Genomic DNA, 24,111 nt, shown 5'->3' on the forward strand with positions numbered 1-24,111 from the left:
TGGTTAAGGATTAATGCTGTATTGGTTAAAATCGCTTTGAAAATTAGCCATTATTTGTCGTAAAAAGTAATTGACAAAAAAAGTTATTGTGGGTTATCCATAAGAGATAGATATATACCACCGCGGACTTTTCTGTAGACCTGTTCAGTGTGTATAATACTTAGTACATTATTTTGATAAAACTCGTAGGGTTCAGCCTGCGTTTGCAACGTAAGCGGAAAAAATGTAATTTTTTACGACATCAAATTAGAAACCTCAAAAATAACAGTACTTCTCCACTATTTGATAGATGTTATTATACATATAAACCTTCCTCTTGAATCTCTCTATTTATTAAAAAAAACCGCATCAAAATCCGTTGCGTAATTTCAAAGATTTAAGCGTACAACGGGGGGACATAGGGACAGAGAAAGCGACTTTGTTTTATACTATGTAGTGATTTGTATTTTCCTTCAATTTATTAGCTATTTAATGGTTTGCTTTTATTTACTTTCTGTAAATTGTAATACAGACACTAAAGAAAAGAATATATGAGGTTTTATGGGTTTCTAAATAATCATTTATCATATACAATATTTTAAAACTATGTATATATAGGCATTTTTGAAGCTATTTTATTATGTATTTCTCTTTTTTACTGATTTAAACATAATTTATAACTATGATTAAAATCGGTTTTATGTTTGTGAACAATGTAAATAAGGTCGTCTATTTGTATTTATGCAACCTTTTGCTTGTTATACAACAATGTAGATTACAAATATAAATGTACTTATTGGATAAATATTACCAATCCTTACAGAGACCTTCCAAGAACTGGAATCTCTAGGAGTCTAAGTCTAGTCTCTTTACCCTCTTTGGTTAGAGGCTGCCAATAATGTTACCGATAAAAATTTACCCTTACTAAGAAATAAAGAGCTCAAAGAAATCGTAAAAAACAATCTATGAATATAATTGGTTATGTTTTTATTGTCATTGTCTTATCTTATCTAGCGACCGTGACATTCAGACGACATAGCGCCTGACCTACGACTGTCTTGCAACTGTAACCTATAACAAATGACAGACAACTTTGGGAACGAAATTTATACTAATGATATTATAAAGCTAAAGGAGTTGTTTGTTTGTTTGAACGCGCTATTCTCAGGAACTTCTTGCCCATTTATGGAAAGGCTAGGCTATAGTTTCATCACGCTAAGACTAACAGGAGTGGAACATTGGTTGGATTAAAAAAAATCTTTCCAATTGGATCGTTATAATAAGAATTTACTTTATAAATAGAGGAAACTAGATTAATGTATGTGAAATATATAGGTATCCATACATATAGGATAAACTATAAAATGATAATTTTTCTGAGATATGGCTAAATTTATTCATTATTTTTTATTTCATATTTCACGAAAATTAATATTACTCAGTTTTATGTTCATTAAGGTTGTTATTATTCTTCGAAATCAGGAACACGTGTATACATAATATAATATTATACATAATATTAAACGAAATAATATTATGAGTAATATTTGAATTGTACATCTCAGCCTGTTTTCTACGGTCCAATTTAATTCAGTACAAAAATATAAAAATACGACCCCTTTACGATCCCGTTGTTCTCTTTCTGATATTCCTTGTACTAAAGCTTTCATATTTTTATATTTCTATCGGAATTCATAATATTGAGTTTCATAAAAATATTTTTTTCAAATAAAGCACACAATTGTATATTTTATGTAGAATATGAATACACTTATAGTTTTTTCTTATTTCTTTTTAATAATAAAATATATTCAAGGTGGGCATTTTTCTCACTTTTACTTACTATAAATTAACTAATTTCAAACAAAACAATAAAAAAAAACTTACGTGATTGATAATGGACATTGATAATGGTGTCTGAGAGTTCATGAATTATCAAGTCGTATAAATAACCATAAAATTTTATGGTTTTTATGTTTGTTTGTCAAAATATTCTCGTAACTTAAAGATGGTGGGGGGTTCTTAACTATTGTAAATACGGTGTATTTTTAACTAACGAGTAAAAAATAAAAGTAATATTATTAGGATAATTTAACAATCAAACGCATGTTAATTCCGTATCTCTCAGAAAACTTTGAAAGTTCTATTTTCTAAAATAAAACATTAATTATTCATGATTTAATTTAAAATTATATCAATTAGTTGAAAAAAGTAAAATACTGAGTCAAAAAAAGTTCAAAACTTAAAATCAATTTATTCCCAAAATTTGCCGAAGGAACCCTAAATCTCTTATCTCTTCAAGTTTATATAAACCAATTTTTTTCACCCCACCTCATTGTTTCAGTGGCTGTAACAGTGTAAGTGTGAACAATGGCCCGAAAACTGCACTATTTCAACTTCAATGGCCTCGCTGAGCCAATCAGGTATATGCTGCATTACGCGGGCCACAAGTTCGAAGACGTCCACTATGAGTTCAAGAAATGGCCCATCCAAAGCATTAAGGACTGTGAGTATTAAAAGGTTTTCGTTTATCACAAGCCTAGATTTTATAACAAACTAGAGGTCCGCCCCGGCTTCGCCCGTGGTACATATTTCGCAATAAAAGGTAGCCTATGTCCTTTCTCAGGTATCAAAATATCTCCATACCAAATTTCATGCAAATTGGTTCAGTAGTTTAGGTGTGATTGAGTAACAGACAGACAAACAGAGCAAACAGAGCATTTCGCATTTATAATATTTATTGTAACCCTTAATTAGCAGTCGATAATTCAGATCGCACAGTGCTTAGGCACAGTGACAAGAGTCTTACCTCGTAATTACTTCAAACAAAAGTACAAAAAAGTCACGAAATGACTAATCTATGCTCTACTTATTATTTTTAAAACATTATGTATACTTTACGCTTTTTCTAAGACCTTTATAGGTTATCTTACAATGGCGTATACCTTACGGGCGTCTTCTAAGATCTGTTTTAAGAGAGATCGGCCGATTACGGCCGCTAATAGCCATTAATTTTTATCCTACTTCCCACAAAACAAACAACTTCAAACCTAACGAGTTATCAAGTGACAATTTAATTTCTTCTTAATTTTTTCTATTTTACTTTTACCACGTTTAAAACTTTTTCTATCATACCAGCTCTGCCCTACGGCCAGTTCCCTCTGTACGAAGAAAATGGCAAGTCCCTGAACCAATCTCTCGCCATCGCGAGATACGTAGCCAGCCAGAGCAACCTCCTCCCAGCTGACGCGTGGGACCAGGCTGAGCTTGATGCTATTGTGTTCAACATTTACGACTTCTGGTCGAGTAAGTATATTTTAAAGTGTGTGTATGTGTGTGCGTGTTGGGAATTTCGGTGTGTTTTGTTTGCGGTTGAATTTCGGTGTACGTGTGAATATTGGGAATATGTATGAGTGAGTGTGTGACGAATAAGTGTTTGTGTGTGCGTTTTTTTGCGTGCATGTTTGTTTGTTTGCAATTTATTCGATTGAAATTAATTTAAAATAAGTTTTATTAAATTTAAATTGCGTTATAATATGTAGATTTCTACAATTTAAAGCTCTATATTTTTTCTGATAAGATATTAATCAGTGCGTTTTATTAATAGAGGTCCTTGCTTACATCAAGGAGAGTGATCCCGCTAAAAAAGCAGCAATCAAGAATGAAGTTCTTGAGGAAACAGTTAACTACTACTTCTCTAGATTCGAGAAGGAATTGAAGAAGAACAATGGACATTTCAGCAAAAAGGTTAGCTGACGTTTATATTATTAGACTACAAGCCCGCATATGAAAAAAATATGGGTCAAATGAACCACCAGGGGTCATATCTAGAACGAAAGAAGAGCAAAAAATAATAAGATTCATCACTATGCCGTCACTTGTAAGCTGTTCAACTGAGTGCAGATGAGAATTGAAAAGTGAAGGTAGACTCGGTAAATTTTGGTCATATATTTTTGTACGGCATTCTTAACCATCGATAGATCCATTAAAAATAATAAGAAACCGCTCAGTGCCGTACAAAAATGTTGGTCCACCAAGTCGGAATTTTAATTTAATTTCCGAGAGTTACCGGGGGTAAATTTGGTCATTTGACCATGTACGGCATCTGTGTCATACTATTGCTATACTGCTTTTAATCCATTATTCCGCAACGCCGTACAAAAATCATGGGAACAAGGGGAAAAAATCGAGAGTTGCAATCCCCTCTCTTTCCCCACTCCAGGGGGTCATTTGACTAAGTACGGCTTCGCTTCCAAAACATTATCTAGCACTCAAAAGTACTATTAAAAGCAATGCCGTCAAAAAATAATTGTTCTTTTAAATGTATACCAATAATCATCTTAATTTCATCGAATTCTTGATATAAAGAGCTGTAAGGTCATTTGACCCTGTACGGGAACTTTTTTTTTAACATGATATTGTAAAATTCAATTGTTGTATAGTATTGCCGTTCAAAATAAACCGTTCTAAAAAAAGTTATAGAGAAATGCAAAACCAGAAATTTTGTTAAAGTTTAAACATCGTAGATTAATAAAATATAATAGTTTTCTACACTTTATTCGTTGTTTTAAATAGTATTAACATAGATAAATTAGGAAAAAACGATGCCGTACATTTTTGTGCAGACCACATCTTTTAGGCTGATGAAAGCGACGAAAGCTACAATTTTAAGGGTGCTTTATGGCCATTTGATACAGTACGGCATTAACATATTTTTACCCAACTACGGCAAAGCAAAAGGAGGGTTATGGTTTTGACAGGTCATGTATGTATGTTCATCTATTCCCTCGTAACTTCTAAACTACTTATCAGAATTCGATAAATAACATATCATTAGAAGCATCTGAATTGTTCACTGGATAACCAGCGACCAGCTAGCTAAAGGCTATATGGGGTTTCACAAAATCTAATGTGGCGCCCTCTAGCGGACAAAACATACAGAGTAAAAAAATAAAGTTAAGATAAATATGCCGTGTTTGGTATCATTTGAAAGCGCTTTACTTGTACATTTTGAATATGTATATAATACTAGCATTTGCTTGTGACTTTACCTGTATTCATGGGCTGATTGCATATAATTCACATCTTTTCGTTCATAGCTTTTTTATTAGTTCATCAATTTAACGGAGTCCATTCCACTTGACTCCGACTTTCCAAGGTGATAATTAACCACCTCGAGCTTCTTAATATTAATGTATATTTATATTTTATTATCAAAATATAAAGCAAACATTTCGTTATATGGATTTTTTCTTTTTCAGATTTTTCCCCTTTGAACCAACGAAAATGTACGGCACATGAAAAAATATTATCTATGCATAAAATACTTTAAAAATAAATTTATTTCGTGTTGTGTCAAATGACCCCCTGGAGTGGGGAAAGAGAGGGGATTACAACTCTCGATTTTTTCCCCTTGTCCCCATGATTTTTGTACGGCGTTGCGGAATAATGGATTAAAAGCAGTATAGCAATAGTATGACACAGATGCCGTACATGGTCAAATGACCAAATTTACCCCCGGTAACTCTCGGAAATTAAATAAAAATTCCGACTTGGTGGACCAACATTTTTGTACGGCACTGAGCGGTTTCTTATTATTTTTAATGGATCTATCGATGGTTAAGAATGCCGTACAAAAATATATGACCAAAATTTACCGAGTCTACCTTCACTTTTCAATTCTCATCTGCACTCAGTTGGACAGCTTACAAGTGACGGCATAGTGATGAATCTTATTATTTTTTGCTCTTCTTTCGTACTAGATATGTCCCGTGGTGGTTCATTTGACCCATATTTTTTTCATATGCGGGCTTGTAGTCTATATGTTTTAATGTAAAATAACATAATTATAGGTAAATAGGTAAAAAGATTGATAAAGTTTACATAATATATAGTGAAATAGATTACAGTTTCTATGGTGTGGCAAATAAATAATTATTAGAAATGAATATTGCTTGAAGAGAATAGTTCATAATAAGATTACAATACTATTAATCAATGTTTATAAACACTTTATTGTTTATCTTAATGTTATCACACAAAAATAACTCGGACAATTTTAACTAGAAGGTAGATAACACACTTTTTTATATTTTGTTCTCGCATCTACAATATTAAAGATACACAAATGAAATTAAAAACTAAATTTTTGTTTATTCTGTCCTAATTCAAATTACTTTTAACATTCAAGCAATACATCGCGACAAATACATTTAATCTATTTAAATATATCTAAAGATCCAAATGCTATACATAATTTTTATTTAATTATTTTTTTTCCTTTCAGTTAAGCTGGGCCGACTTCATCCTCCTCGGTATCATCGAAGCCAGCAACTTATTCCTGGGCTCGGAAATCCACACAAAATACCCCACAATTGTGAACCTGGTTAACAAACTGCGAGCACTTCCTGGTGTCAAAGACTATATCGCGAAGAGAGCTCCATACAACCTTTAAATTATTCAACACAATAAAAAACATTATAGACCTTTTGGCATGCAGAGCATTTGTTGCAAAAATAGACTAATAGTTATTCATATGATTAAATTATTATTACTGTTTCAATTGTTTTAATCATACACAAATTGGATGAAGTACCTACCTATTAGTTCATGTTCTTAATTCATAATCTACTAGCGGTCCGCCCCGGCTTCGCCCGTGGTACATGTTTACGTTTTCTCTACATAAGAACCATCCTCGTAATTCAAGGAATATAATAAAAAAAGAATTATCGAAATCGGTTCAGCCGTTCTCGAGTTATGCGCTTACCAACACATTTTGCGATTCATTTTTATATATAAGACTAGCGGTCCGCCCCGGCTTCGCCCGTGGTACATATTTACGTTTTCTCTACATAAGAACCATCCTCGTACTTCAAGGAATATAATAAAAAAAGAATTTTCGAAATCGGTTCAGCCGTTCTCGAGTTATGCGCTTACCAACACATTTTGCGATTCATTTTTATATATAAGAAGATAAGATTATGTGATAGCAGAAAAAGCACATAAAATGAAGCTGTTTATAATATTATGATGCACTCAATCATGGTAAAAGTAAACAAAACTTTAAAATATTAAAAAGATGTAAAAAGTTCATAATATTGAAAAAAAGGCGCCGGTGAGATTCGAACTCACGATCTCCTGTTTACTAGACAGGCGCTTTAACCAACTAAGCCACGGTGCCGGCGAGCAACGTGCAGAAAATAACCGTAGTATTGCGTAAACAATAGGACTGTTACATTATTATATTCACTAGAATCACTAGAATGGACTAGTATTTACACCTCAGCAATAGTTGCAATCAAATTTACAAATCAGAAATAATAAAAACGAAATACTTACGCGAATAAACTATAGAGCTTTGTTAAAGAAAGTGCCATCGGCCATTTTCAGAAATTCCCTTGGAAATCCAAGGGAATTTCTGAATTGTTTGTCGGTATTGCCTTAGAACAACGAATTGATGGTATTTTCATAATCCATACTAATATTATAAATGCGAGAGTAACTCTGTCTGTCTGTCTGTTACTCAATCACGCCTAAACTACTGAACCAATTTGCATGAAATTTGGTATGGAGATATTTTGATACCTGAGACATAGGCTACCTTTTATTGTGAACTATGTACCACGGGCGAAGCCGGGGCGGACCTCTAGTTCATAATATTTTGATTGGTAATATTATGTGGGTAAAAATTTTATGACAAAATAATTGTTGAGAAAAACTCAACAAAAATGAAACAATCTAAAAAGTAAAGGCGCCGGTGAGATTCGAACTCACGATCTCCTGTTTACTAGACAGGCGCTTTAACCAACTAAGCCACGTTGCCGATAATGACGGTATCTAAATTTACCCACTCTGATAGTGGGTGTGCTAAATTTCATTGAAATCGGTTCAGTAATATTTCCGTGAAAGAGAAACAAACATACTCACAAATTTTCGCATTCATAATATTGATAAGATATAATTTATTTAGTTAGAATCAATAAGTAATTCTTAGAATTTGTAAATAAGTATTTTCAATGAAAAATAGAGAATTGTAAGACAACAAGGCAACTTTTATTAAAATGAAAACGTGAACAGCGGCGCATATTATGATAAGTACAAAATTCTCTTGAGATCGTTATTTTTCCATTATTATTTTTAAGTAGAAAAGTCGTCATAATACGTCTATATTTCGTTGTTATTTTTGCAAGGTAATATAATTCATCTCGATTTCATCTAAATTAATGCATTTCACTATTTTTCTTCAATAGAATAAACTATGTACATGTTAGTGAAGTGCTTTTGAAATCAGTTTCTAGTTTTGGACATTAAAAATATTATTTTTTCCTTCTCTATAATATATAATATAAAAGTGTAGGCGCCGGTGAGATTCGAACTCACGATCTCCTGTTTACTAGACAGGCGCTTTAACCAACTAAGCCACGGTGCCGGCAAGGGGCGAACTAGAAAAACAAATCCACTTACAAATTATAATCCTTTAAAATAAAAATGTAATGAACTCGGTTATGTGAATATATAGTTTCAATAACTCTTACTTTGGTCTATATACTTACGATAAATCAAAATATATCAATAATCTCTGAAAGTTACCTTGCCTTTTGCTAAGTAAAGAAAAACAAAGGATACAATGGAAAATATTATATATACATATTATTATTGAGCGTATAAACATTGTCTTAACTGGATGGGTATTTAACTGGAAGACTACGCGAAAATTCTACGACTCTCTTCCACGAAACTTGTATGATATTACGATATTTCAAAATACATACCCAATAAAGGATACACACAACTACAGTACTCCAAAATTAATAATGCGCATGCAGATCTTCGCTAATTATCGTATTTCCAGAAACACCCGAATCACCCCGAATCATTGAATCGTAAGTGCCCTAAACAATGCACTTGCATCTTGTACCTTGTTCGAAAGAAATAGGAGTCAATTCAGAGTCATACACAATCGAAAACAATTCGGGCGATAGGTGAATGTAGCCTGTCAGTCAAAATATTCAAAAATCCGTCAGTCGTCTTTATATATTGGTGGTGACCGCACGTATTATCTCTGTATGGAATTATAAAGAGCTGCTGTTACATACCCTTCTTAGTTTTGTTTCAAAGTTGAATTTTCCGGTAAAATGATTATTTGCACAGGTAGCAGATAGCAGTGGGGAAAGTGAAAATTAATAAGAGCATAATTAAAGTTCTGATCATTCTACGATATCAGAAATAGAGATAATCCCTGATTCTGTAAATCCTTTGGACTGAGATTTTAATGATTAGATTTCACAATTTAAATGTAAACCAGTGTTTGAAAATCATTTTTTGAAATATAAACTTTGTCTTATTTTAAACTTCCATACATCCATCATTATGCCAGCTTCAGTAAGACACTTTAATATTTCTAAGTATAGAATTTTCCAAGTAAATCAATACAACAAATATATATTCGCAATCGTGTGGCTTATATCCTCGCTACTAACTTACATTGAATTATCGAAACAAATTTCGTTACTTACCTCTTTTACCATAAAATCACAATAAAACTCATAATTCTAATAAACTATGCATGAAGAAAATACATTTAACCACTCTATATACATTTCGTCTTCGGAGGCTCGGGAAATATGACAGTTGTCGAACAGTGACGAATTTTTCTATGCGCATTATCAGTTTGGGAGTACTGTACAGTCCTCTATATGTCCCGTACATTGTACATGACATAAAAATATGTCAACAGATATATCCAAACTACAGTGACATAAAGCAGATTGTTCAAAGTTAACCGGATTTCAAAGCTGTGTTCTATCCCGTTAGATATTCCAACTCATTGTTGGTCCCCAAGGTGAAAACTGGTAAATTAGTTTGGCCCTAATTGCTTTTTGAAAGTTATTCGCCTGCTTTGTGATCCGTCAAAAGTTTCTGGAAAATTCTTGTTAAACTTGCTCCGGCAATTCGATTTAGACAAGGCTATACAACTTTTAATGAGCCCATGGTTTAACGCGCTAATGCCATGTTTGTTGCTCCAACTTTGTATCCCTATGAATTGGGGGTGACATTTTTGATGTTTGAAAGCAAGATCCACTATGTCAATGAATGGTGCGGCAAAATCGTTGTCTAAGCTCCTAAAAATGAGAGAAATTATATTTTAATTGTGTTAAAAGAAGCTATTTCTAAGTAATTTATGACGCATATAATAGGGCTTTCCAATATTATTCTTCGATTCATCGTATTGTGTTGACAATAAAATACGTAGTAAAAACAAGTATTTATTGAAATAAATATACTATTGATAGATGTTTTATTCAAATGCACTTTTGCACGCCTCATAAGCGAAGCGTTGAGGTGGGTACTACTGTCACTTCGCGCAAAACATATGATTTTTCAAACTTAAAATGTCTTTATGTATCATACATTGCACTTGTAAGATAATACATACACACACATATTAAGAAAAAACACTATTTTTAACGTTCATGATATTTTTGATATCATTTTTGTTATTTAAACTAGTTAAAAAACAGTTTAAAAAAGTTCTGTCTTGGACGTCCGTGTGTCTGTATGTGCGGATCCTTTTTCTTGTTAACACGATAGCGACCGAAATACTTTACTAATCGAGTCTTTTTTTTCTCTTACGCTTGAGTATGCTCAGGAATAGAACCCTTTCATTTTTCAGGGTCTGATTCGATGTGGTTTAATTGTTATTAAATAAACAAAAATAATAATTAATAAATATTTATTAAAAAAAAATTATGAGGCGTGCACTTTTGGATTTTCCAAATTATTTTTAAGTAATTTCAATAGTTTATATGCCTGATGGATCCATGCATCAATACCTTTCCTGCTAACTAGATACCGATATTTATCCAGATTTGACGAAAAACATAAAGTTACACTGCAACCTATTTATTCCAATCCCAATAAAGTCTATAAAAATACAAAACATAATATAATAATTATGATGTATATCCACACAATAATTTGTTTGCCGGAGCCCCCGATTTAGTTATAAAATCCTTTTTAAAAATGGCGTAGTTAGCTTTTTCATGGTCGTATAACAAGTCCTTTCAATGCTCATAGACATGGAAGTTGTAAGAACAATACCGGCTTGTTAGCCTGTGTAGCCTTTCTTCTCGTAATTACCATGAAATTGAAGCGATAATATTTTTCGTTTTGTTTCTGACTACGGCTTTTTACTTACAATGAAGAGGGTAATTTTGCGTTAGTTTTTTAAGGAAATATAGATATGAACATGATAAATGGACTAGGTGTAGACTTATTTTAATATTAATTATATTAGTTGAAATTGCCGATGTGATTAAAAGTTTGCATTTGTATACGTAGTATATTATTATTAGTCTGTGGTTTGCATGTAATATGACATGTTGAAATGTTGACTTTCATTAATAATGTGTTATTGAGCTCTCAAAACAAAAATTCAGAGCAACTTTGACTTGCAATTATATTTTTGTGATTTTTTTTTTAACATTTATCCGTTATTCGTAATATAATGTAACTACTAGTCTACTAACTACTAGTATGAAGTGATAGTGCAGTTCTATTTATTATTTAGAAGAATATCTAATAGGTCTTGTTAATCCGATTATGAAGTTCAATAATAGGCAGCTACATTATTAGTAAGTGCGTAGGCTTTAGTTCTGTGTTTATTATTCACCATAATAGCCTTTAATAAACATTACACAAACATTATCTCAACGTAATAATTGCGTCTAAAGTTGCGTCTAAAGTTTTCAATTTATTCACTACATAGTATAAAACAACTTTATAGCTACTACTAGCTTTCCGCCCGCGGCTTCGCCCGCGTTTTCAGAGAAAAACCCGTTCCCGTAGAATTTCCGGGATAAAACCTATCCTATGTCCTTTCTCGGGTATCAAAATATATCTATACCAAATTTCATGCAAATTGGTTCAGTAGTTCAGGCGTGATTGAGTAACAGACAGACAGACAGAGTTACTTTCGCATTTATAATATTAGTATGGATATTCAGCTTTCTCTGTCCCTATATCCCTATGTATGTTTAAATCTTTAAAACTATTCAACGGATTTTGATGAGGTTTTTTTAATAGATAGAGAGATTGAAGAGGGATACATAGTACGTATAAAACAAATTCGCCTTCTCTGTCCTCTATATAGGTAATAGGGATATAGAGGACACGGAAGGCGAATTTGTTATATGCGATATAGGGATGTATGCTTAAATCTTTAAAACTACGCAACGGATTTTGATGCGGTTTTTTAAATAGAAAGCCTGATTAAAGAGAGATTTTTATATGTATAATTTACTAGCTTTCCGCAAACGGCTTCGCCCGCATTTTCAAAGATAAACTCGCATAGTTCCCGTTCCCGTGGGATTTCCGGGATAAAACCTATCCTATGTGTTAATCCAAGTTACCATCTACATGTGTGCTAAAATTCATTGTAATTGGTTCAGTAGTTTTTGCGTGAAAGAGTAACAAACATCCATACAAACTTTCACATTTATAATATTAATAGGATTAGATTTAAGACACAGTGGAAAGCTAGCATAAGCATAAGATAAAATAGAAGTAAAATTTAACAAATGCATATAAAAAGCGATTGTATTCCATCATTACCATAAATCTTTGTAATTCAGTCTCCTTATATTAAGACTTCACAACTACGTCTTTGAAAATTCTTTGAAAGAAATACTGCGTTCTATAAGGAAATGAAGTTTTAGTCACCCGAGAGTCGTTGAGACATCTATGTAATTGGAGCTAAGTTCGTATTGTCTAACATCAGTTTCCGTTCAGGAACTTATAGTAGAAGGAAAAGTAGAAATACTTTTCCTTGTCGTATAATAAATACTAGTTTAGTATAGGAATAGTTACGTATTGAGTCTTTGGACATTTCATTTATTCATCAAGCTATTCTTTATTAATAGCTGTGCCCCGCGGTTTTACCCGTATTGCTCCCGCATTGTTGGTCTTAGCGTGATGATATCTTATTATAAGCCTTCCTCGATAAATAGGCTATCTAAAACCGAAATAATTTTTCAAATCGGACCAGTAGTTCCTGAGATATTAGATAGTATAGATTATTTTCAATACTATCTTCATTATATCGTTATTTCACACGAAAATAGATGATCTTGTAACTTTTTCTTGTAATTTCTTGTTCCTACAATAAAATTCTTCTTTTAATTTATCCAACAATTCTTTTTTAATTTATTTGCTCATGATATAATAGCTTGTGAGTAAAAAAAAATGTTACTCCGTTGGGTTTTCCGTCTATTGTCCTAAAATTATAGGAACTGAAAACATATTAAATGTTAATTAAAATTATATACAATCATTGTAACTTTCTAAGATAATCGTATAAAATACGATGAAAAATATTATTACTAACCTACGTAATTCTAAGTACTAAATAATTAAAAACCACAGCAAACTGCTGATTCATAAGTCGCAAAATTCGTTAAGATTGAGTAGAAGAGGTAATTAATTCCAATATTTACTGCGAACTCATTAATTTAAGTGAAAAATCAATTCAAACATTCATTTAACGGAATCAACACGAATCTACTGAACGTCGAAATGCGCGTTCGAGATTTGGTTTTATTCTGTTCTGTTTTTATTATAGTTACTGCAGGAAGGCCAAAAGGTAAATGTTTAAATTAATTTTTAAATAAAAAAAATATATATTTCGTTTACTGCTTATTATATTGTTCATCGCAAAGTATTTATTAATATTACTTTATACTAGGTACATAGAAAAAAGTATATTCAACAAATTCTGTGAACTATATCGACCTCTTCAGCGTAATTCCCTTCATTCTAAGAGATTGTGAGAAGAAAATGATGTTATAAATAAAAATGAAATAGAAGTTATATTTTCTTCTTATTTTTTTCAAGCAAACAAAATACGTATTTCAACTATAGCAAAGTTCATATTGAAAATAAATAAAAAAACATTATCTTTTTTAAAAAAGGAGAATTACCTTACAATAAACAATGTCGTTACAAAAATGCTCTAGTTCAGCACAATATTGCAGAACAAGCTCTATAACGCTAATAATTCTGTCGAATAATACAATATATACTGCAATCTATCTGAATAAGAAGACTATTTTTATTATATTTCAGAAAATATCGATGCAGACTATTACTTCAGTGCTTCGCTAAGATCGACGGAGACGTGTGACCATCTTTCCAAAATGTACTGCCAACTAGAATGTAATAACAAAAATGGAGTGTGTATTGATGGCAAATGTTACTGCTTTTCCATTAGAGAAGCGAACGCTGGTAATTGTTTTTATTTATTTATCAATTAAGGGCTGATTTTTCAATCCTTGGCTAAAACTTATTCGTCGAATAATGTATAAAACTACCATTTTAAAAACGTATTCTAATTGCCCGTATTTGACAGTTTACTTGACATTTAATATTATCGTGTAATACTTTATTGGACGGATAAGTTTTATCCAAGCATTGAAAAATCGGCCCTTAATATACCACACCAATAAAATTATTTACAATCATGCAAAATGGATTGACACAGTAGGTACATAAGGCAGCTTTATCGCTTAATAGCGATCTCTTTCAGACTGTCCAAGGTAAGAGATAAAGAAGAAAAGGAAAGAAAATTATTTATTAGTTTTAAAGTGATAGGCGTAGTAACTAAAGGTCCTATCCCATAGATTTATCATTAAGTTGTACCGTCTATTATGAATTGAACAGCATAAAAGTAATGGTTTGATTTTTGAAATTTCATCGAATAATAAAATTTACGAAGAAGGCTGTTCTGGATGAACAAAAGAAACTGAATAGTAAAATAGGACATAGTTACTAGTAAAGTAAGCAGAATGCATGAAAAGAAACGAATGTTAATTTTGCAAAAGTCAAATATCTACTTTTTTTTAAATCTAGATTATTAGGTACGCATTTGAAATTCAATTTAAAGAAGAAAAATGAAACTACAGTTTTCAATTTAATACGTTTTATGATAGCTCATACTCACATGTACGTAAACAACACTACTATAAAGAGCACCAAAATAGAATATTCATTTGTTCATCCACATAATCAATAAATGTTTAATCTTTCTAGAAAGATCCTCCCATAACTACGAGAAATCTGAAGAATCGCTGCAATACGCTCTACGCCCTACAGTCCGCCACCACATCGCACATTTCTGCCCAAACCTCGAGATTGCCAGATCCTGCATACGAAAATGTATGGTAGAAGGCAAGCCGGCCTTCTGCGGCAAGGATCACGTCTGCTACTGTGGACATAAGTACAAAAATACTGACATTAATCCAAAGATTGATGCTCAGAACGTTTACAATCAATTTAAGGATCTGTACACTAAATATTTTGGACCTAATGTCAATGGTAATAAGGGACATGGAGAAAAGATCGATGCAATGGAGATATAAAATAAAAGTTTTTAACATCTAAAACTAGTAGTTGGTTGTATAAAAAAATATATGAGTTGTTTTCCTAATATTGAATTTTTAGGAAAAACTCATAATTAGAATAAATCACATTTAAAATCTTTAATTTCTAATATTGAGTTGTTTATTTTATTGAGCTACCTTATACTTGGATTTTTTTTCAACCAAAACCCTAAATATAATTTTTTCAGTTATTCATATTAAACAGTATTTCTGTAAATTGCACAAACAATATTCATATTCCTTTCAGTAATTAATCTCCCTACAAATCAACAAAATGTATCATAACAATAACAATATAACAATTAGGTACTTCTGAAAGATCCAACGCCTAAGGATTCCTTACATAATACATTTGGGGTTTGTAAGTGCGATCAAGTGAATTTTAATTGCAAACAACTTCCGTACAAGTTGTGGAACTGCAATACAATTACTGGAAGAGCCATAAATATAATGATGTAATATGTATGTGTTTGATGTTTTTTTTCTTTTTTGTGAAATAATGATTGCAAATGATGCCAATTTTCATCGCTGCAATAGATCGACTTCTGAATGCGTGAAAATGCGCTGGAATCCAGTGATGCTAGCACCAACTGATCAACTACGGTATCAAAAATCAGCTATAATATCCGGTTTACATTATTGAAGTGAAACTTCTTTATCGGGGTTGGAAAAAAAATTAGTGTAACATTTTTTCGTTACGCGTGACATTTTTCCGTTACGCGCCATCTTTTATCCCTAGTCCCTACCATATTAATTATATTTCTGTAAAGTTGCTTAAAGTAAATTATTTTTTGAAAAATAAGGTCATAAAGAAGTTTTACTTCTTACGTGTGTACACTAGTACACGCACACATTTTTTTTTCAGTTTGTTATGAATCCGGTACATTGATTACACTTGCACTAAAATTTTCGCACTGGATTTAGAGTAAAACATCCATCCGGTTATTCGCATGGCTACATTTTTTTTGGATATAAATTAAGCAGAAAATGATAAGATTTTTCAATAAAGAGGAAATGCGCTAAAATAATATGAATTATAATAACGTTTGGGGATATATTATAATTCAAAATGTCAAGAGCCATCAATTTCCCGGTCCTCGTATTATATTCATAATATTATAAGGATTACGTTAGTTGAAATTCGATATTCTTCTCGACATTAACGACTCTCAGATACGTTTCTTGCAATTTTCGATGAATGATATTATGTTATAGGAATTTGCCTAATAGTAAAAATAAATTTAAAGTATTATTGTGATAAACTATGGGGTTACTATTAGTAATACAGCAAAAACATCACTCTCATCTTAAACTATTAGAATCTAAAGGTACTGCTATGGAAATTGAAAAATAAACATTTTATTTATTATCAAGTTTATTCTAGTTTTTGTATATCTGTGTTCATTGAGTTTACAAGTGTCGGGGGATGATATTTGATTGATTTTGTAATTACCTACGAACGGCTTAATAGATATTTAATATTCGAGAAATTTTAGTTTCAATGCAAGTATGCATAAAGTTTATTTGCATAATTAAATAACTTGTGGCTGGTAAAATAACAATATATACGTTTCAGCATAGATTGGAAGATGATATAGAGAAGATAAAAACAAAAACTAGTGTAGAAATGATTTTTTTTTTCAATTTTGGAACATATTTTCTTATATTTTATTCACTTATAATACCTATTATTATTATCATGTGTGTATGTGTATGTGAAAGAGAAAAGAAGAGAGATATTACAAATTGGGTCACACTTCCAAAGGGGTTGCTACGACGCCCCCTTAGAATATTGATGCTATATTTACAATATTTAGATTCTTTACGATGCGTCTTTGAATCGACTTCACAAAAGGTGTCATGTGGTGTACCTACGTATGTAATCCTATGAACATTGGGCATTGATCTTAAAAGCATTAAAAAAAAAACAACCTCTAAAATTTACCACTTTTTATAATTTCACAACTACCGAGAATTCTGACTTTTAAAAACCATTCTAAAAATCTAAACACCATATATCTCACGTCAACAAAACCATTCTAAAAAATTTAAACACCATTTATTCCACCTCCACAAAAATAAAAACTCCCTCTATATTATTTTGTTAAAAGTTTTTTCTATTTCATACATTTCTATGCGAACGCTGCTATTTTTTCCCTCGTATCTAATTTTCCGGCCTCAGATGTTCATGCGTGAGATATGTTACGAACAAATTTAATTTGTACAGTCTGATGAGATATGACGGTATCCGTTTAAACTATGTATTTCATTTGCAAGTTTGGTGTACGTTTTGCACAAATAGGATGTTAGGTCTTTTTACATAGTATTGTGTTTGTACTTTTAAACTGCATATAACTCGGAAGCTGCAATATGGCTTTAAATTTGATTAAATATAAATGTAAATAGATGTTATATTTGAATTAACAAGGAGTAAATGCGTGTTACATGTATTAATGTTGATTTATGTTCTGATTGACTGATTTTTTATGTCTTTCATGGTGTAAAATTCAGTAGTGTGCGAATGAAATTGATTGGTCTTATAAAACAAGGATTTGGAAATATAAAATAAAGAATTTTTTTAATTTCATATTTTCTGACATATTCTTTGAAGACCTTCTTTCTCGGTGTAACGCTCAACTGATTAACGACATGGTCGCACTTGACATAATATAACTATAAAGTTTTTTCAGTGTTTCAATTCTTGTCTCATGTGTTACATAATTTTCGTAATTTCAAATACAAAATACACACTAGATACTTCACAATCTACATAATAATATTAGGTATATAAACACATAAAATTATTACATTCCAGTAAGACGCCATCACCTCAATACAATACAATAACGTTTATCAAAACAACATATTAATCAAACAGCATAAGCCGAATCGTACAATAGAAATTCATCTGTCTACAAATCGTTACATTTATTACATCATTACCAGACCATAGCTCATCCCCATTAATACATAACCGATTGACAGACCCCTTAATTCCCATAAGGCGCGGGTCAAACACAAGCGGCGCGGGCGCGGGCGTGCCATAAGCGCACCTCTTGAATCTGTTTTGCACCACGTCCTTCTTATACATTTTGTATGAAAGAATTTTGGACAGGCGTCGAGACGGCACGCCACGGTTGTGCCAAGGTTGCGCCAAGGTTGCGCCTTTCCAAAATTATTTCATACAAAATGCCAATAGCGCACCCGATGCACGCCGGCAGCGCGCCGCTTGTATATGTCCCGCGCCTAACATGAACAAGGGTCTGTCATGTACATTGCAGTTCATAGGGGATTGATGTTTCAATGTATTTATGATGGATTTGAAGTTGTTTGTATGTGTGGTGTGAAATTGGAGTGTGTGCGAATGAAGTAGGTTTGTGGAGTGTGGTGTTCTTTTTAAAATGAGAAGGTATAAATATGAAAGTCAGATATTCGTTAATAAGTTTTTTGTAGATGGTATGGTATGGTTCTATAAGCTTTGAAAAATATGGACACTTTATTTAACTGGCCATAAAATAAATATATTTGTGTGTTTATGGTAAGATAGCCGTTTCATAATATAATATGAACGGCTATCGCATGATAACGTTACATAAACAAAACCAAAAACTACCAATACTTACCTTGTTCATTTTAATGTAAAAAATTATAACTAATAATATATATCTATTGCTAACTGCGATCCGCGGTTTCACCCGCGTGGCTTTTGTTGGTCTTAGCGTGATGATATATAGCCTATAGCCTTCCTCGATAAATGGGAAATCCAACACTGAAATAATTTTTCAAATCGGACCAGTAGTTCTTGAGATTAGCGCGTTCAAACAAACAAACTCTTCAGCTTTATAATAGTACTAGCTGCTCCGCGCCGTTTCAACCCCGTGGCTGATGGCTCCACTCCAGTTGGTCGTAGCGTAATGATATATAGCCTTCATAAACCTTCCTCGATAAATGGGCTATCTAACAGCGAAATAATTTTTCAAATCGGACCAGTAGTTCCCGAGATTAGCGCGTTCAAACAAACAAACAAACAAACAAACAAACTCTTCAGCTTTATAATATTAGTATAGATATAGATTTATTAAAATACATCTCATTGGATATTCTAAGACAAGTATCAAAATGAAACAACCATACTCAATAGGTTGTCCTAATCAAACATTACATGCTGAATGTTTAATGACAGTGATTGTTGACTTTAAGCAAATATAACTTATGCAACAAGGTAATGTACAAGGTAATGTATGGTTTAATTATATCAATTAATTAGTGCTAATCCTTTTCTATTTATATAAGCGTATAAATACAAATTTTAGCAGCGACGGTTGTTGTTGAAAGAACTGAAAGAAGAAAAAATATCACAAAAAACACATTGGTAGATCAATTATAGTATATAAGTAAAATGGAATATGTTAAAAATAAAGCAATCATGACAATCGATTACAAAACTGCTGGTTAGGGAGCCAGGTGCAAATTTGGTTAACTATTTCCTCTCAAGAGATAATTCGTCAGACGCATGAGAGTATAGTATTATAAAGCCTCGTGAACGTCAGCTGGCGCTCGGTTGGGGGGGTGAGCCTCCCACGCACATAGGAAAAAAAATACATTCATTCATTCATTTCCTCTCAGCTAAAAATTTGTCAAATTGTAGCTAACCCAATATCTCAATGAAAAAAAATAGTCAGCTGGTTACAACATGGTGTATTATACGTCAGCTGGTGTCTCGAACATGAAAGTTAAATTTAAAGAAAAATTTATTTTCCGTTATTTCCTCTCAAACAAAAATTTACCTGATGATAGCTTATATGTAACTGTGGATAAATATATATGTCAGCTGGCTGTATCTTGGTGGAAAAACCGTCAGCTGATACGGGAGGCTACAACCGCTCTTCCCCCCAACCGAGCTCCAGCTGACGTTCACGAGGCTTCATAATACTATACTTTGATGCATTTTACTAATTACCGCTTGAGAGGAACTTGGTCATAAAATCTGCTGCTGGCTCCCGGACCATGCGAATCTGACAGAATTTACGAAATTTTATTTTCTTGTTTTGCACTTTACAAAGTCCAATTATTATAGAAATGTGTTCAGGATCCATCGCCCATTTTTGCAAGTGATTACTATCAAGCTAATTTTTCGTGAGTAGCTTTATTTTGATGAGACGCCCAATAATTTCCTATAACCGGGGTAACAAGGATACAATTTTTTGATTTGATGGTTCTCAAATATTTATTACTAAAACTGATTTTTTTTGTTCAATCTCAAGATAATTATCTAAAGTATTCGAAAACATATTTGTCCTACAAAATCTATGGTTTGTTCAAAGAGTCCCCTCTTTCCAATGTGTATCGATACAAGGTCATCATAAATGATTGCTAACCAGCTGATTTTTTTGGTTTTCACTTAGTTAATATTTATATAATTCAACAGACATATTGTCCTACAAATTGCGTAATAAATATTTGAGAACCATCAAATCAAAAAATGTTATCCTAGTTACCTCTGTTAGCTACCACAATCGAGAGTTTCGTACATGAAATTATTGGTCGTCTCATCAAAATAAAGCTACTCACGGAAAATTAGCTTGATAGTAATCACTTGCAAAAATGGGCGATGGATCCTGAACATGGCAATAAATTAAATTTTATTATTTATACAAAAAATTCTAAGGTAACTATAACATGGTAATGATACAGATAGATTTATTCGTACCTCTTAACATAATTATCTCTTACATAATATAATATTGTGAGCTATAGAAAAATTATTATTTCAGAGAGAAAATGATATATTGAAAACGACAATCTATGGAAAAAAAGCACATAAGAAACAAAATATTTATGAACAAGATACCGTAAATTATTCCCTGAATATAATATAATGGAGCCAATGAAACCTAAGAAGGGTTCACAAGCAGGATCGTCGTCAATAGTCAATTAGCGAAATAAAACATAATTTATTTCAATAATTCAATCTGAATTCCTTATCTTCCCTCTCCCTTTAACTAACGGGGGTCGCGATAAATCTGTCTCTTTTGGGCATAGCACAATTGCCTGACTCAGATGTTATCTACTTCCTATAAACATAATGCAATATATTTGGAAGTGACTCCACTTTGGCGGTATTGCGTAACAATGTAATGTTGGTACTTTTGTGTATTTACGTGATGTTATTCTTCAATCAATAATCATTTGTAACTAGCGGTCCGCCCCGGCTTCGCCCGTGGTACATGTTTACGTCTTCTCTACATAAAAACCATCCTCTTACTTCAAGGAATATAATAAAAAAAGAATTATCGAAATCGGTTCAGCCGTTCTCGAGTTATGCGCTTACCAACACATTTTGCGATTCATTTTTATATATAAGATAATCATATTATGTAGACAAAATGTTGTATTTATTATATTCCCAATACTGATGATACCCAAATTTTTTTTTTACAAATCTCGACAATTACCATCATATTAAGACAATAATCTTGAAAAATAATGAAAACATTATTACGTTAAATGGTCTTAAACTGCATAATTACTATAAAAATTGTACAAAAACTGTGAAATTCTAATATTAGTTGCGAAAAACTTATTTCTTCCTTCAACGTCGAACTGCAGAAAATTTTACAAAGCATTCCTTCGGTGATATTTCCAAAATCAAATTTCACGCTTATCATAATAGAGCATCCTGTAGATCGCGCAGCCTCTCTTCGATTGGCCTCACATCTCCCCTCATAGCTCGTAGCAACGTGCCTGTCGTGTCGTAGACCCGCTACGGGACGGACGTTTCGCCGTAGCACTCGCGTAGACCTTGACATAAATAGCGTTATCTTACGCGAATTTTGTTTCGGTTGTGAAAAGGATTCTATAGATGTTGACTTTAGTGCTGTGATTGTGGACTGACTTGCAGATATAAGGTACGTTTTATATAAGCTTAGATTATAATATGATATTGTTTATGATCAATCGAATGAAGCTTTTCATCTCGAAGACTTGTTTCGTGGGAGTCATTGCGTATCGGCTTTGGTTAATTGTTTTATCATTTTCTTGAGGATATTTTCTTATATGTATTTATGTATGAATAAGGTTTTGTGGATATTTCTGTATTATTTCTAATGGGAAGTTTAATTGCTATGTAAAAGTTTTTGCCAATATTCGTTATTTTAATCATAATGTAGAATAATTATTTATTTAAATATTTTTAAAATCGCGTAGAAATATTTATCGCTGCTTTCTATATATAGGTATGCTAGTTGTTAATAATCTAGAATGACATATGCCAGATAATTCGGGTGCTATACAAAAAAGTCGTGACCAGAAACAAAACTGTACTTAAATTATTTTTGCAACTAAATTACAGTACCAAAAAGGCGTGTATAATTACAGCGAAGTAAACATTAAGGATAAACAATACCCGAGTTGGTAGTTACTTTAACAATTGTACCATTGTAGTTACAGTTCAAGAAGCGCGTGTTTATGTAACAATGTTATTTTGTTTCTACATTTTAATATGAAAAGAGCAAAATTTTAATCTTGTATTTTGCTCAAGTAATTAAATTTATCTTGTGAGTATATTCGCAAATAATTTATTTATTATGTGTGAATTAGTTTTTATTTAAAACTGTTCAAGTAATTTAATTTATTACAATAGAAAATCGTGGTGAGTATATTCGCAAATAATTTATTTATTATGTGCGAATTAGTTGGCATTTGAAACCGGCCACAAGTTTTAATTTGATTTATAGAGGTTATATTAAAATATTAATGAAATACTATCTACATATCTATGTACAAAATAAATCACAAACGCAAGAGTGTTCTCAAAATCTGGAAGCATTGCCGCGTTGAATAGCAAAGCAAACGGGACACAAAGTATGTGCCTAGTTGGTCACCACTACATAATATGACCGAATGTGCTAATATAGCTTCAGAATCAAAGAGTCATTAGTTTCTACGTTAATATTTTATAGACAAAATTTCGTATTAATTTCTTCAATCAACTACTAGAATTTTCTTTTAAATTCCTAAGAGAGTATTATTATTGATTCATGACTGATTAAACAAGTACAACATTTTATGTGTAGTGTGTAATATATTTTTCATGCTCTATACCAACTTACTTAAATTTCTATTTATATACATAATATTACTGTCCTATTTTATTTGCATTATAATATTTTGCAGAGATAGTATAAGTCACGAGACTGTAAGATTTGAATTGAACATTAAGAATCTATACTAATATTATAAAGCTGAAGAGTTTGTTTGTTTGAACGCGCTAATCTCGGGAACTACTAGTCCGATTTGAAAAATTCTTTCGGTGTTAGATAGCCCGTTTATCGAGCAATGCGGGTGAAACCGCGGGGAATAGCCAGTTAAATATATTTTGTTTAGGAGGCTGCAACAAATCAAGGCTTATGTATATTTGGTACAATATAATTAATAATTATTACTGATCGGAAATCGAATTACTAACTACATTGTAATGAGGGCTGAGGCTTCATGTTAGTATTGTTATCATTAACAATTCACACACCGTTATATTATATGCAAAAGCATCCACAATATATTATTACAACGTGATAGCTAATTAAACTAAGTCTACAAACAATTATTAGTTACTTTATGAGCATCGTTAACTCTGAAAATAGTACTCAATGAAGCTATTTTTAAAATTACTAAAGCTATTCAAAAGCTCTATCGCTCC

At 32.0% G+C, this 24,111-nt stretch overlaps 2 protein-coding genes and 3 non-coding genes across 5 annotated transcripts; 2 read left to right on the plus strand and 3 right to left on the minus strand.

Moving 5' to 3' along the window:
• The first annotated feature begins 2,332 nt into the window (after positions 1-2,332).
• On the plus strand, positions 2,333-6,536 carry LOC149908576 (glutathione S-transferase-like). Its single transcript, XM_090102054.1, has 4 exons — positions 2,333-2,485; positions 3,118-3,285; positions 3,587-3,726; positions 6,266-6,536. The coding sequence occupies exons 1-4, from the start codon at positions 2,350-2,352 to the stop codon at positions 6,431-6,433; spliced, it is 612 nt and encodes a 203-aa protein (XP_089958180.1). The 5' UTR covers positions 2,333-2,349; the 3' UTR covers positions 6,434-6,536.
• A 549-nt stretch (positions 6,537-7,085) lies between these two features.
• On the minus strand, positions 7,086-7,159 carry TRNAT-AGU (transfer RNA threonine (anticodon AGU)). The gene has a single exon. It is a non-coding gene; the product is annotated as a tRNA-Thr (tRNA).
• Positions 7,160-7,727: 568 nt separating this feature from the next.
• On the minus strand, positions 7,728-7,801 carry TRNAT-AGU (transfer RNA threonine (anticodon AGU)). The gene has a single exon. It is a non-coding gene; the product is annotated as a tRNA-Thr (tRNA).
• A 532-nt stretch (positions 7,802-8,333) lies between these two features.
• Positions 8,334-8,407, minus strand: TRNAT-AGU (transfer RNA threonine (anticodon AGU)). Its single transcript has one exon. It is a non-coding gene; the product is annotated as a tRNA-Thr (tRNA).
• Positions 8,408-13,551: 5,144 nt separating this feature from the next.
• On the plus strand, positions 13,552-15,392 carry LOC149908580 (uncharacterized). The gene is made up of 3 exons (XM_090102161.1): positions 13,552-13,618; positions 14,101-14,259; positions 15,064-15,392. Exons 1-3 carry the CDS (start codon positions 13,552-13,554, stop codon positions 15,390-15,392), a joined length of 555 nt encoding a protein of 184 aa, XP_089958287.1.
• Positions 15,393-24,111: the final 8,719 nt, after the last annotated feature.

This window comes from Colias eurytheme, chromosome 5 (genome assembly GCF_061535395.1).
Source record: "Colias eurytheme isolate Ceu_HAF_F1 chromosome 5, ilColEury1 Martin Lab GWU primary, whole genome shotgun sequence".
In the NCBI taxonomy this organism is placed as follows: domain Eukaryota; kingdom Metazoa; phylum Arthropoda; class Insecta; order Lepidoptera; family Pieridae; genus Colias; species Colias eurytheme.

Excerpts from the sequence above, each read along its gene's own strand:
- LOC149908580 (XM_090102161.1), top strand. The coding sequence starts at position 13,552 with ATGCGCGTTCGAGATTTGGTTTTATTCTGTTCTGTTTTTATTATAGTT. Across the intron at positions 13,619-14,100 it reads TACTGCAGGAAGGCCAAAAG|AAAATATCGATGCAGACTAT; the intron begins GTAAATGTTTAA and ends ATTATATTTCAG. Across the intron at positions 14,260-15,063 it reads CATTAGAGAAGCGAACGCTG|AAAGATCCTCCCATAACTAC; the intron begins GTAATTGTTTTT and ends TAATCTTTCTAG.
- LOC149908576 (XM_090102054.1), top strand. The coding sequence starts at position 2,350 with ATGGCCCGAAAACTGCACTATTTCAACTTCAATGGCCTCGCTGAGCCA. Across the intron at positions 2,486-3,117 it reads CATCCAAAGCATTAAGGACT|CTCTGCCCTACGGCCAGTTC; the intron begins GTGAGTATTAAA and ends CTATCATACCAG. Across the intron at positions 3,286-3,586 it reads CATTTACGACTTCTGGTCGA|AGGTCCTTGCTTACATCAAG; the intron begins GTAAGTATATTT and ends TTTTATTAATAG.